At 36.4% G+C, this 13,255-nt stretch overlaps 1 protein-coding gene across 1 annotated transcript in view; it reads right to left on the reverse strand.

Moving 5' to 3' along the window:
* Positions 1-1,674: 1,674 nt before the first annotated feature.
* Positions 1,675-13,255, reverse strand: part of LOC140162464 (phosphatidylinositol 4-kinase type 2-alpha-like) — a 42,800-nt gene continuing 31,219 nt past the window's right edge. The window contains exons 5-8 of the mRNA XM_072185703.1: positions 9,991-10,161; positions 8,763-8,896; positions 7,318-7,377; positions 1,675-4,607 (exon numbers count right to left, since the gene is read on the reverse strand). Coding sequence (XP_072041804.1) covers positions 4,428-4,607; positions 7,318-7,377; positions 8,763-8,896; positions 9,991-10,161 — 545 coding nt within the window. The 3' untranslated portion in view covers positions 1,675-4,427. The remainder of the gene's footprint in view (positions 4,608-7,317; positions 7,378-8,762; positions 8,897-9,990; positions 10,162-13,255) is intronic.

Consider the following 13,255-nt stretch of genomic DNA (forward strand, 5'->3'; position numbering starts at 1 on the left):
CACATACATCTTCATTATATACAATAATTACGCTATACCAGTTCATATCCATATAACCCATATGGAAGACATGACCTTAATCTTCCACACAAGAGTGAATTTCAAATGGGGTTACCTAAATGGATGATTCAATTTGAAATCTACACTCCCTGTGTGGGAGATTAAGGTCATGTCTTTTACAGGGGGTGTATGGATATCAACTTGAATAGTTTATTTCATCAAAACAAATAGAATATTTTCCTCAAAGAGCAATGATTTGTGTTAGAATAGAATAATTTTACTCACAATATATACAAGTACTCAAATTGTACAAACTTTTTTTCATGTTTCTTTCAGTGAATCCTGTTCACTGTGACTATAATGGAATTAAACAGTTTTTCCATACTATAGAGTTATTATGGGGAGGGAGCAACTTCCTCGGGCCTGAGCCTTAGGAGGAGATTTACTTTAACACACAAACCATGTGTTCACACATTTTCTGTACCCCTAGAGGCAAAGTATCAAGTCCAATGCGTACAAACCTTGAAAATGTATGCATTCATATATTCAATGATTTGAAATAGAAAAACCCAATGATACACAATGAAAATATACCCTTCTTATTATGAGAATGAACCACGGGATAATGGTCGTAGCTCGTTGGGGCATGAGCCAGTAGTAGTAAATAGTATTTACTAGTGAACATTTTTGGTCCCCCCTTTTTTTAGATTCTTGAGTGTCCCGACAGATATCCTGCAGATATACATTTTTCCCCATTTTTGGGTTACATAATTTTAGTCATTGCACATAATATAAGAGGCTAATCAAAGGCATAAATACTGCAGTGATACAGATAAGACTCAAAGAGTAACAACTCGAAATTTCCCTGTGCATAATTATATGGTAAATCCACCATAGAGATTTTACCCAAAGAGTACCAACTCAGAATTTCCCTGTGCATAATTCTATGGTAAATCCACCATAGAGATTATATCCAAAGAGTCAAACTCAGAATTACCCAGAGCATAATCTATGGTAAATCCACCAGCTTGGTTTGTCATACCTGGAGAATAAAGTGCAGTTTCTGCATTCGCTGGCAAAAGTCCAAAATTGAACTATAATTTTCATTTGTTAGCTTAAATGTTACAAAGGTTGTGTATACATAGCAGTTTACATGCACTATCAACACAACACATTATACACAAGCAACTAGCACACACTTTAATAAATCAAAGTGTGCCAGGAGCATATCTAAATAATCCAAAGATATCCACTATCTTGCCCTCCATATGTGACACTTTAACATGACAAAGGTGGGACTCTTTGAATCTAATTTTTTTGACAAGAATCATGTGACCAATTTGCTGAGCAACAGCAACTTGAAATCTCAGTATTATAACTGTTTTATTTCAAAAGGCATCTAATTTTACACATTTTGAAAGGAGCATTTTAATACCCACAATTTTAATACCCACATATTTACGATACCTACATGTATATTCCCCCGGACCCACATTATAACCTTGGGCTATTCCAGTTGAAATCCATACACCCCTGTGGAAGACAAAACCTTAATCTCCCACACAGGGGGTATGGATTTCAAATGGGTTTACCTGAATGGCTGACTCCATTTGAAATCTATACCCCTTGTGTGGGAGATTTAAGGCCATCCTTCCATAGGGGGGTACATGTAATGATTTCAAACAGAATAACCTGTTTAATTGTATGATTTGATAGATTTATGAAGTAACATTCAGTGTCTAGATTCATAAACCTTACACAACTATTTGACAATGGTTCTGTAAAAGCGCTTATTTTCAGATATTTCATTTTTTGCACTTGGCCGATTTTGATCTTTATTCTTAAATTTGTTATCGTTCAAAAACTATGCATAAAAGAACATATTCGCACATTTTTATGTTCGTGGCAGTCGTGTTAAGCGTGAAAATGAATGTACCACAAATATTTTTACTTTAAATTTACAAAATGAAATACCCAATGAGCACTTTTAAAGATTCTCAGAAAACCAGCCTAAGCTAATGGAATAAACTTGAATACATAATATTATACTCTTCTTTGGATGTAAATGGAATTTCACCAACCATAAATAAATGTGCTATTCCTGGTTAAAGAATTTCTCAGTGCCCTGTTAATAATAATGCTCAAAACTACTGCATTCCTTTAATTGGGCAGTTTGAAGTCCACATCCGTTGTTGAAGATGACACTGCTACCTTAATTCTCTGCATGCTAGCCATAGGCTTCAGCATAAAAAAGTCCCAAGTTTTGAGATATTTTCTCAAAAATATCAAGAACTATCTTACAAAGCACAGTGAACCAATACTAGGCTTGCTTGTACTCATTTTTGCATTCATCGTACTGATTCAAAATATGGTCATGACAATGAACAATTCTGAAATATTTGAATTTAAAAAAATGAAACTTTTAGTCAGCAGTTGACACCTGCATCATGCTGCATGGAGAGTTTATTGGAATTCCAAAATCTTCCACACTGTTGCTTTTGGATGAAAATTACAGTGGATCTGGAATGGCTAAAAGTGTTGAATTTGGTTGGAATACTTCAACAGGGGATATGGTTTTCAAATGGAATTGCCCAATTTTACAAAGGAGAAACCTTAAATTGATATACAGAGTTGCTTTTCACAATGTTTTTTGTCTGTTTTGGCTGGTGGTCAAGATCACTGTCCTATGTAGTTCAACCAAAGGACCATCAGAGATGTATATGACGAGTAGTAGCTCTCTGGAAATTTGGTAAGCCAAATGAAGCATTTTCCCAAATTTGTCCAATTTTGGCTCAAAAATTCCTACTGTTAAATATAAGTTGCAAATTCTTGTGACCCAAAGCCCCTAAGCACTTCAACAAATTCTTTTAGCGGTGTCCGACTGGTCTTCATTATTACTTAAAATGCTACCAGCTGTCAGTTGTACCTAACAACTGTCACTAGAAAGTAACCTTTCCAAGCCAACTGGTTATATGAGTTAATTCTTTTTCGTTGGTGATCAATGATGAGTGTTCAGTTGTCACTAATATGCAGTGGTGTGGCTAGGGTGGACAGGAGGGCACATGGGCACCAAGTATCCCCTAGATTGATTCTATGCCCCAGTGGTGAATTTCAACATGAATAGTCTTTGAAAGTTCATTTTAAGACTGAAATTCAATTTTTTTATAACCCAATTTGTGGTATTTAAGCAAATTTTTATGTGCTGTTGCTGTTTCAGGAATTGGCGGTGCCATTCTGTGTCCTTGCCCCCGGATGCCACAACCCTCAGCTACGCCGCTGGTGTGCAGTTGTCAACAAAAGTTGGCACAAATGTTTTTACAAAAAATGAGTAAATGAGTTGATATTTTACAAGGAGATTCAAAACGATCTGTACCTATTGAATTTTGGTACGGTACGACAAAAATGCCAAAGAAGATTGTCACAGCATCCCAGAATACACCATGTGATGTACATGCCACTGCCTTTTTCAGCCAGACCAAACAATGACATATATTTTATACACACATGCGCCATGGAAGGATTATAATATGTTCTTTTATGTACGCAAATAACCAATGACACACACTAACAGATTTGCGCATCAGGAGCTACGCTTTTGTTATTCTGCAATAGCCTTCCGAAATTTACGTTCTGAAGGTCACTACCTACATACATCATTGAACATCAAAAGAGAAGCTAGGTTGATCTCCGTGTCAAAACATTTACTGGTTCCCATTATTCATTTCAAATTTCATAATCCTATTTTGTCTTACTTTCAGGAGCTCTTTATTTTTGAACACTTGTAATGAATACTGTATAAGTGGTAATTTTCGCGAGGGTTTTATTTTTGCGAATTTCACAATTAGAACTCCAACCGCGAAAATAACAGCTCGCAAATATATGCAATGTATTACAAATATAGGGAAGAAACGGAAGAAAATAACAATCACGAATATGTGTCTCTCACTCCAAATCGTGAAAATAACTGTACGCGAAAATTACCGCTTATAAAGTACATGATACCTCCAGTTGCCCATAAATACCATCCAAAACCTAAGAGCCCCAGTGATATTGCTGCTGTAAAACCCTCCTTCATGTACATGTTCAAAGGGAACTTGCATGCATCAAGAACCAGTTTTAGGGTGTTTTGCAAAAGCATGCACTATGGACCACAATGGCTTCATCCCAATGGCATAGTCCAATAATCTCAATTAAACAATCATAGTGTAAAAATTGACCTCAAGTTGCAGAGTATGAATTTTTGTACCCAAATTTTCAAAGGTCATTCAATGAATGTACAAATATATTGGGGTTAAAGAACTGTGCACTAATAGATGCACATGTTTTGGATGGTGCAGTGTGGTGATGTGGTGATAATCTTCTTTGCAAAATGGCTAAGAGTTGCGCAGACTTATGGGTACATAAATCACTACATGAAAACAGTACCATCAACACCATGAGAAGAATGGCGCTTTGGAATGGAAACTCTGCGTAAACGAATCGCTGTGATGGCGTACTCGTCCTGGTTCCTTGCCACCAGATCTGTTCTTCTCTACCGTGATTAGCGGCATCTGTACGAGTTGCACCGGAGACTTGTCATCACGCATGGCTTGGCACAAATTGAGCACCTATACAAATTAGAAATTGGGGAAAATAATGAGTATCAACAATTCAAAAAACAAATAAAAAAACAACAACAACATATGTACATATCAAGGATACTCCTCATTAACGTATAATTTTAATTTAAAATTGTTTTTTTTAAAGCAAGTAAACCAAATGAAACTAAATTTTACAAAATGTTCAGTTAAAAACAAGGATTAAGCTATATTTTAAACTGATATTAAATTGTAAAAAAGATAATGTTGTATGATACATAAAGAGGGAAAGGGAGAGAGAACGATAATGACAGACAAAGAAACAAATGGAAACACACACAAACAGACAGAAGGGGTAAGTACATTGTAAGAGAAAGCAAGAGAAAAAAAAATACAGAAAAGGAGTACTAAGGCTAGTCTATAATATTCCAATGTTTTTCTGTGTGTTTTTCCTTTTTGTTCTGTTCTCCGTAGCAAGTTTCAGTTGCGAGACTCGGTACTTAGATGCAATTTTCTGCTCATTGATTAGCTTTGTTTAGACTTTGTTCTTCTTCTCAAATTCAAAATTTCAGCTGTGCTTCTTGCAAATAAATTGTTGAACTATATTCTGCCTTTAGGCTAAAGATATTGTTTGGTTGTCCTCATGGAAGATAGGGTTGGTTGGTTGGAATTAAAAAAAAATAAAGGTCATAACAAAAAGGGGGTAGGGGAGATTGGGAGAAGGGGTGAGACATCTCAAAAAGACAGATAGGCAGACCAACAGAGCACTATACAGGGTGTAACAATAAAATATGTACAATTTTGAAAATAGAATGACACAAGTATGCCGCTTATTTTTTGGTTTGATATTTATATGGCTATCAAGATAATTTCTTTAGCCACCAGATAAGCTTTGCTCCAATAAAATCGATGGTATATAAGTGAAGATATGTCCAATTATGTAACGTAGTCTTAAAACCGCTTGGGCCACTTTTGTCTAAGTGTTACAAAAGTGTCTGAATAGAGTTGAACCATGGACCAGTTGGACGGTGTTCTTATGATAGGTAGTTTTAAACAATGGGGTATTCGAAGTGGTAGAAATGATTACCTAATAGAATATCTCCTTGAGTTTTTGAAAGTCACAACTAAGCACTGACATAACAACCTCATTAGAAATCGTGGCTGCAGTTCACCAACTTCAACCCCAATTCACGTTGGAAGAGCGTATTTTAATGAAAGAGAAAAGATACATGGAGTCAACAGAAACCATAAGATTGTTTTTAGCTCATTTTCCAAACTCACGTCTTCCATCAAGGCATACAATTACATATAACTATGAGAAGTATGTAGAATCTGTTAACAGAAATGCTGGCAATGTGGTCGCCCCAGAACAGCTAGAAGCCCAGCTGAACTTAATTTCAAAATGTTATTGTTTTGTACTTATGGATGCAAAAACTGTTCTCAGTTTTACCAATGATATCTCAGGGATATGAGAAATTACTTTATTTATAAGATAATTTGAAAGAGATTTCATGACTTCAGTTATAGATTTTAAAGAAATATCATATTATTATTAAGTTCATGTAAATTATATGAAGACACACCACTTATAATTCTTTTGTGTCAGTTCTTTGATGTTTAATGCACGATAAGCATATCTCACGCGGTTCAAACTTAATATGCAAAACATGGCAAAAGTGGCCCAACACGTTTTCTGGACGATTTAATTAATCGGCCATAACTTTTGAACCCAAGCTAGTAAAGAAACCAACTAAACGTCTTCTTTTAGCCAAGATATTACTAATTGTATTGCATATACCATTTTTGCCATAACTCTTTTAATTTTTCCATGAGAAGTCAAAATGCAATTGTATAAATTTTATTGTTACACCCTGTAGTTTGATCAGCTCGTAATAGGTGGGAAATGTTTGGCTTTTACCACTAAGCTGAGAAGTAGACCCACGTTTAGAGTGCTATTAGTTGACCTGTCTGGTCTATATTTTGTGTGTTAAAGAAAGTAGACAAAGTATAGGACTTGAATTAATAATTAGTGATGCTTCTGGCGAGATGGCACAAGAAAATTCTCAAAATAAATATTTTGATATTAGTCCATGATTTTATAAGGCCCGCTGATTACGAGCTGATCAAAGTATAGGATATTATTATTCATTGTTACGGTCAGCCATACACACTGGAGAATTCAAAATGAGGCTGAGGTCAAACTAGGGTCAAATCTGGAAATGGTATGGTTGACGGTAACAATCATTTGTTACGGATATCCATAACGCAATAAAAGTGTTACTGCCAACCGTAACATTTTTCATAAGAATGGTAAAAACACTCCAGTCTAAAACGCCCCCACAAAATCCATATGAATAAATACTTCAACTAATACACTAATAACTTACTTATGTCAATTCAATTAAGATATTTTGATTCCTTCATTACTAAATCAGTCCTCAAAGCTGGAGGACAATACATGTGAATCAATCCATTTTACTCCCATATCCAGCTAAATAAAGCTGTTGCCTTGTACATAACCTCCAGTTACATCACTAGTAGTATATCTCTTCACCAGAATCCAACTTATCACTCTAAAGGTGCATAAATAAGGAATTATTTATAAGAAGGGGTAAAAAAGCAGAGATTGGCAATATGTTACGGTTAGCCATAACAGAGATGTGATTTGTTATGGCTGACGGTAACAAACTGGTTTGTTAACGTTACGAGTACTGGGACAGACTGTTTACATCCTACTCACCTGGCCTCTCATCACTGACATTTGTTTCTCAAAGAGTGATTTATCAAATCCCTTGTCCTCCTAGGTAAGAAAGCATGTGAAAAAACATAGTTAGCAAAACCTTAATTCAAGTGTGGATGAGCTTTATTAAAACCAAAGGGGGAAGAAAAAGAAACAGAAACATTTTGACTTACAGCAGCAGTTCCCACACTTTTTTACACGCGACCCAATTTTTGCTGGACTCATTTGTCACGACCCACAAACTATAAGAGTGGTACAGCTTTATCAAAATGATTGGTACCCATCAGTTTCCAGTGATATGAACATGACTGTCACATCAAAATGCAACATAGATCCATATAATTTGTTGATTAAAGGAGGATTTCAAGATCCTAGCATCCTCTTTTTATGACATGTTTCAGTACATATCAACGAAAAAAGCCTATTCCGAAAATTTCAGTTGATTCCGATTTTGCGCTTGCGAGTTATGCATGATTATGTGTATTACACTGCTCCATAGACAATGCGTTGTAATTTCGTTCTGGTGCACCAGAACGAAATTCAAATTTCACGATATCTTAGCTAAATGAATTAATCTGCAAGAGATATTTTGTACATAAACATTATGTAGCCAGAGGTTTCCAGCGATATAAAAATCTGAACTTTTTTTGAGAAAAGTGGGGGATGAGGCTGTGGATCACGAAATGCCCCTTTAATGTCATAAACAGTCATATAATTATAAACTATGGTCATTTCAAGATGTTGCATTGTTGCATTTGGAAGAAGTAGGCTTTTCAATAATCATCAAAACTGGTGGGTACCAATCATTTTGATACAGCCTGTATATATCTGCAGATATCAAGGTGTGGGTGACAGGTCGGGTGAGACCAAAGTTTGAGTCGTCCAGCTTAACTAAACTTACTCATACAAAGTTTACAAATGCAAGAGAATCGCACACAATTTACAATCTTGACTTATAAAATAAGATGCTGTTTGATCTGAAATTACTTCAACATGTTCAAAAGGTTCTTATGGTATTGCTAAATTGCGCATAGCATGAGAAAAATTTGAGGTGAAACTTTAGTCGCATCACATTCTGAAAAAGGCTAAATGACCCAAAATGACTCAAAGCTTGAAAATTTTGAAAATCGGAAAGAAATTCCAGTCAACATTTCCTACGAAAATCCAAATGGATTTGCATGTATTAGCCCGTCACAGATTTCTAGGCTAGAGTAAGGCCAAAAAAAAGATTTGTCTCAAAGCTTGCATGCGCATTTGTAAAATCGCGCAATTTGAAAAAAAAAAGAAATACAGAAAATATTTTTCCGGAAAAATTCGTGAAAATCAGATTTTTCCCTCAAAATACCATACAAATACCAAGTCGGGAATAAAAAAAAAAATTGCATTTCGCAATTGTTTTCAAACTAGCTTTGAGACAAACCTTTTTTTTGCCTAATAACACATACCTTAAAAAGTGTTCTGAGATCTTCAACAACTTCTTCCACAAAGTTCATGTCAGAGAGTTTGGGAAGGATGGCATCTTTGGTTGCTTGTGAGAAGGGTGACTTGGCCTGCTGTAACCATGCCCAATGATATGGATCTGAAATCAGAAGCAGGTGCTTTATGAATATATGAGTTCATCTCAGCAATATGAGGTACATAACAGGCTATTCCAGTTGAAATCCATACACCCCCTATGGAGGATGACTTAGCCTGCTGTAATTAACCAAGCCCGGTGACATGGATCTGAAATCACAACCAACAGGTGTTTATCTCAGCAATATGAGGCACATACAAATGTAATGGGCTATTAAAGTTGAAACCCATACATTGTACACCCCTATGGAAGACATGACCTTAATCTTGCCCACTGGTGGTTTAGAATTCAAATGGAGTCATCCATTCAGGTAACCATGTTTGAAATTCACACTCCGTGTGTGGAAGATTAAGGTCATGTCTTCCATAGCAGGGTGTCATCATCATCAATCGGCAGACTACAAGCTTTCTCCAACTATTGCGATCTTGGGCAAGCGAAACAATTTTGTTTGGCTGCAGCATCCCTTCAGTATCTCTCAGGAGGTGCTAGACATACTGTAAGTACAGTGCACACGGCCGTCCCGGTTTCCTCTTCCCATGTGGTGGAATATAAAGGGCATATTCTTTCACAGGCTCATCGTCTTCAAGACACTGCAGTATATGGCCGAGATATTTGAGTTGATGAATCTTGACTCTGGCTACCAGTGGATTGGTGTTGGTCAGATTGTAGATGGTTTCATTTGGGATCCCATCCACACGCTTGATGTTTAACATGACTCTGTAGCAAGATGTTGCAAAGGCATTGATCATTGATAACATGGTGTATGGATTTCAACTGGAATATAGCCCAATATACATTTTGTAATATACAAGCAAACTATAGGGGCTGTGGAGAAACTCAGACCCAGTCCACACAAGTATTATTTCATCAAGTCATAATTTCCTGATTATGACAAGATTACAATAAATGAATGATGAGAGTGTTCACATGGTCAACACTTCATCATTGTGTTGTGATTGTTTCTGGTCTAAAACACACCACGGTTAATTTACTGGTGTCATTATTCATGATGTTGATTACGGACTTGCATGGCTTGAAAAAGTGGGTTATTTGGGAAGCTCATTCCATTATATTCTTTGGTTTAGATTATTACTTACATGTTCTCCATTCATCAGGGTGTTTGAATGGGAAGGCAAGACCATTATCTATTGCAGCTAGATTGATCTCTGGTGGCTTGACTAGACTCCAGTCAGAACTATCCTCCATTCCCGCTTCCTCGTCAACCGCTGACTTGTCGTATCGGATCAACCAATTGTCATTGCCTCTATCTGAAAATAGAAAACATGGATGGAGAAGTTGGTTTACTGCAGAGTGGGATTTTAGGCTATTCCATTTCACACACCAATATGGAAGACATGATCCTAATCTTCCACACATTGAGTGGAATTTAAATGTGGTTACCTGAATGGTTGACTCCATTTGAAATTGACACCTTATATATGGTAGATTAAGGTCATGACTTCATGTGATTACTGTGAGGTCGAACGGTCAAATCAAACTTCAGTGAGCCCTTGCAGAATCCAACTAAACATTAATGTAGCAAACACACAGAACCATCTACACATAAAATTCACATTTTTGGCCATTTTTACGTATGAAAGTATGTAAACAATAAAAATTAAGCGTCCACCCAAAATGACTTTGCTAAGTGCCCAGGGCAGTCAATGGAACGATACCAGTACATTGTAGCCGGGGAAAATAAGGACTGTAAAGCTAGATATTTTCATGGCACTAATTTTTTGCGATTTGAACTGTTCAGCAGTTTCTTATATTTGTAAAATAAACAGTTACACATTAAAGTCCATGGGTAAAAAATATTTTTTGCGGGCTTTGAAATTTGCGATTAAAATTAACTGGCAAAAATACTAAAATAACCTCACAAAAATGTCCTACTATATTCAGTAGCATACGTAAGGTTTAGGCCAAATAAAAAAATTGATCTGTTTCACATCCACTTCCCTCCTCATTTTCTGTGATCAGTTCATATTTTTTATTTATTTTTCAATTTTCATATTGAATTTCAGAATTTCAAGTTTTGCTGATAAACAAGTTTATTTTCAGCATGAATCACTTGCAACTGTTTTTGTGTAACTCTAAGGGGTCTAACTCCATATAATTTTAAATAAAAAAAGGCCTCATTGTTTTCCTGGCAGATGCTGAAAACGGCTAACAATGTCAATTTTACATGAAAACTGCTGTATTTTGTCCGTTTAGAAGGGAAAAAAACACCTCCCTCCTCACTTTTCCCAATAAGGTGGGGATGTGAAACAAATTTTATGTGGCCATACCATCATTTTAAAGTATTATCTTGCCCAATTGGCTTTGGGTTGCACTTTAATATTATTTCATTGCCTTAGGCATATGATTTGTTGAGGGACGGTTTTAATGGGATTTTCAATGCCCCTTTCATGATTTCAACAGCTATACACAGAACTGGGGATTAAACTATGTACACTAAGTGATATGGTCTATGATAAAACCTAAATGCACTATATATACATGTACGGTACGGGCTAAAGTGCTGACATAAGTTAATTATATTTTCAGTCCTTAAAGCAAACAGTATTTTCCAGTTTCAGTAATTCTACCTAAACATTACCATGTACTTCTTCATATTGATACATTTATCTTATCAGGGATGAGATGGAGGTTCAATCACAAAAGAGGAAAAACACCAAAAAAAGGAGGCAATTAATGAAATGCCTCTACTTTTTTTTTGTACATGCAGTAAAGAAAAAATTAAAAAGGAAGAATTCCTCTACTCAGAGAAAGAATCTCATCCCTGCTTAAATGAGTCAAGGAAGCCAATTATGGCATATAATATTTCCATCGAAATTGTGGATCTTGAGTGGCCAATAATATATCATTCTTATTATCAAAATGAAAGTTTTAGGCGTTTTCCCACTCCAGAGAAAAACTGTGTACCTTGGGAAGAAACCAGGCTGCAAAAGAACCAAATGCACCGAAGGCAATTGCCTTCGGTGCCCCTACCAGTTGCCTTGATGCCCTATTAATTGCTGCTATTCTTTAACATGTAATTGCCTTGTAAAATAGATGTGCCCTTTCAAAATTGCCTTGAAATGGGTGCCCTTCTGCCCTTCAGAATCCTTATTTTGCAGCCTGGAAGAAACTACACCCCTTAGGCCAAAAAAAAATTGTTTGTTTGTCCATAGAGGCTTATGAAAGTTGGGTCGGTAGGTCGGATTTTTTTGATTTTTTTTTTTACAGATATTGCACTTGAAACTGACAATTTGCAGACTGGTAAATAAGTCAAAACACACAGCACTTTACTGGTTTAACTCTTGAGATGGTTCTGCATGTTATACTGTTCATTTTCTTTACATTTTCTTTCTTTAAATTTATACTAACCACTGTTTTATACGATGTCCCATCGATGCCAAAAAAAAACAAGAGCACCAATGGCGCTGTGGCTCTACGCTTTTTTTGTGGGAAAGCAATTGTTCTTGGAGTCGAATGCGCAACAGGTTGGTAGGTCGGTCAATTTTTTTAAACCTTCAGTTTGAACAAATTCCCCACAAATATTCAATACGGTCCTTGAAACTCGATGCGGTGGTCAATCTTCCTCCTCCGCATTATTATTTTTTGCCGCATTACTATTAGTTGCAAAATCTGAAAATAATTCATTATTGTGCAAATTACTACTGAACCAGCAAGAATAATTTGTTCTGCAAAATTTTAAAATCCCTTTTTTAGTATTTGAAGCTTTCAACAACTATAGAAAGCCTTGGCAACTATTAGAATTCATCTAAATTGACCTCAGACGACCCGAAATGACCTCCCAAAATTTTGCTCTAAATGGTGACCTCAGATGACCCCGAAATGACCTTCTAAAAATTTGACTTCAAATGTTGACTGTACCCACCAAGTTTCATGCCCATACGACAGTTTTTGGTAATTTGACCTCAGGTGACCCTGGCTGACTCGAAATGAGCTTCCAAAAATTTGGTTCTAAATGTTGACTGTACCCACCAAGTTTCATGCCCATAGACAGTTTTGCTAATTTGACTTCAGATGACCCTGGATGACCTCTGGTGACCGTGACCCACTATCCAATACAAACTTGTTCTGTGCGACCCTACAAAATTAGGCTCCAAATGTTGGCCGTGCCCACCAATCCCCATACATTTTTAGCAATTTTACCTCAGATGACCCCTGGGTGACACCGGTTGACCCTGAAATGACCTTCCAAAAATTTGACTCCAAATGTTGACTGTACCCACCAAGTTTCATGCCCATATGACAGTTTTGCTAATTTGACCTCAGATGACCCTGGATGACCTCAGGTGACCTTGACCCACTAACCAATACAAACTTGTTCTGCCTGGGGTCAAGATGCACCCA

Source organism: Amphiura filiformis, chromosome 10 (assembly GCF_039555335.1).
Source record: "Amphiura filiformis chromosome 10, Afil_fr2py, whole genome shotgun sequence".
In the NCBI taxonomy this organism is placed as follows: Eukaryota; Metazoa; Echinodermata; class Ophiuroidea; order Amphilepidida; family Amphiuridae; genus Amphiura; species Amphiura filiformis.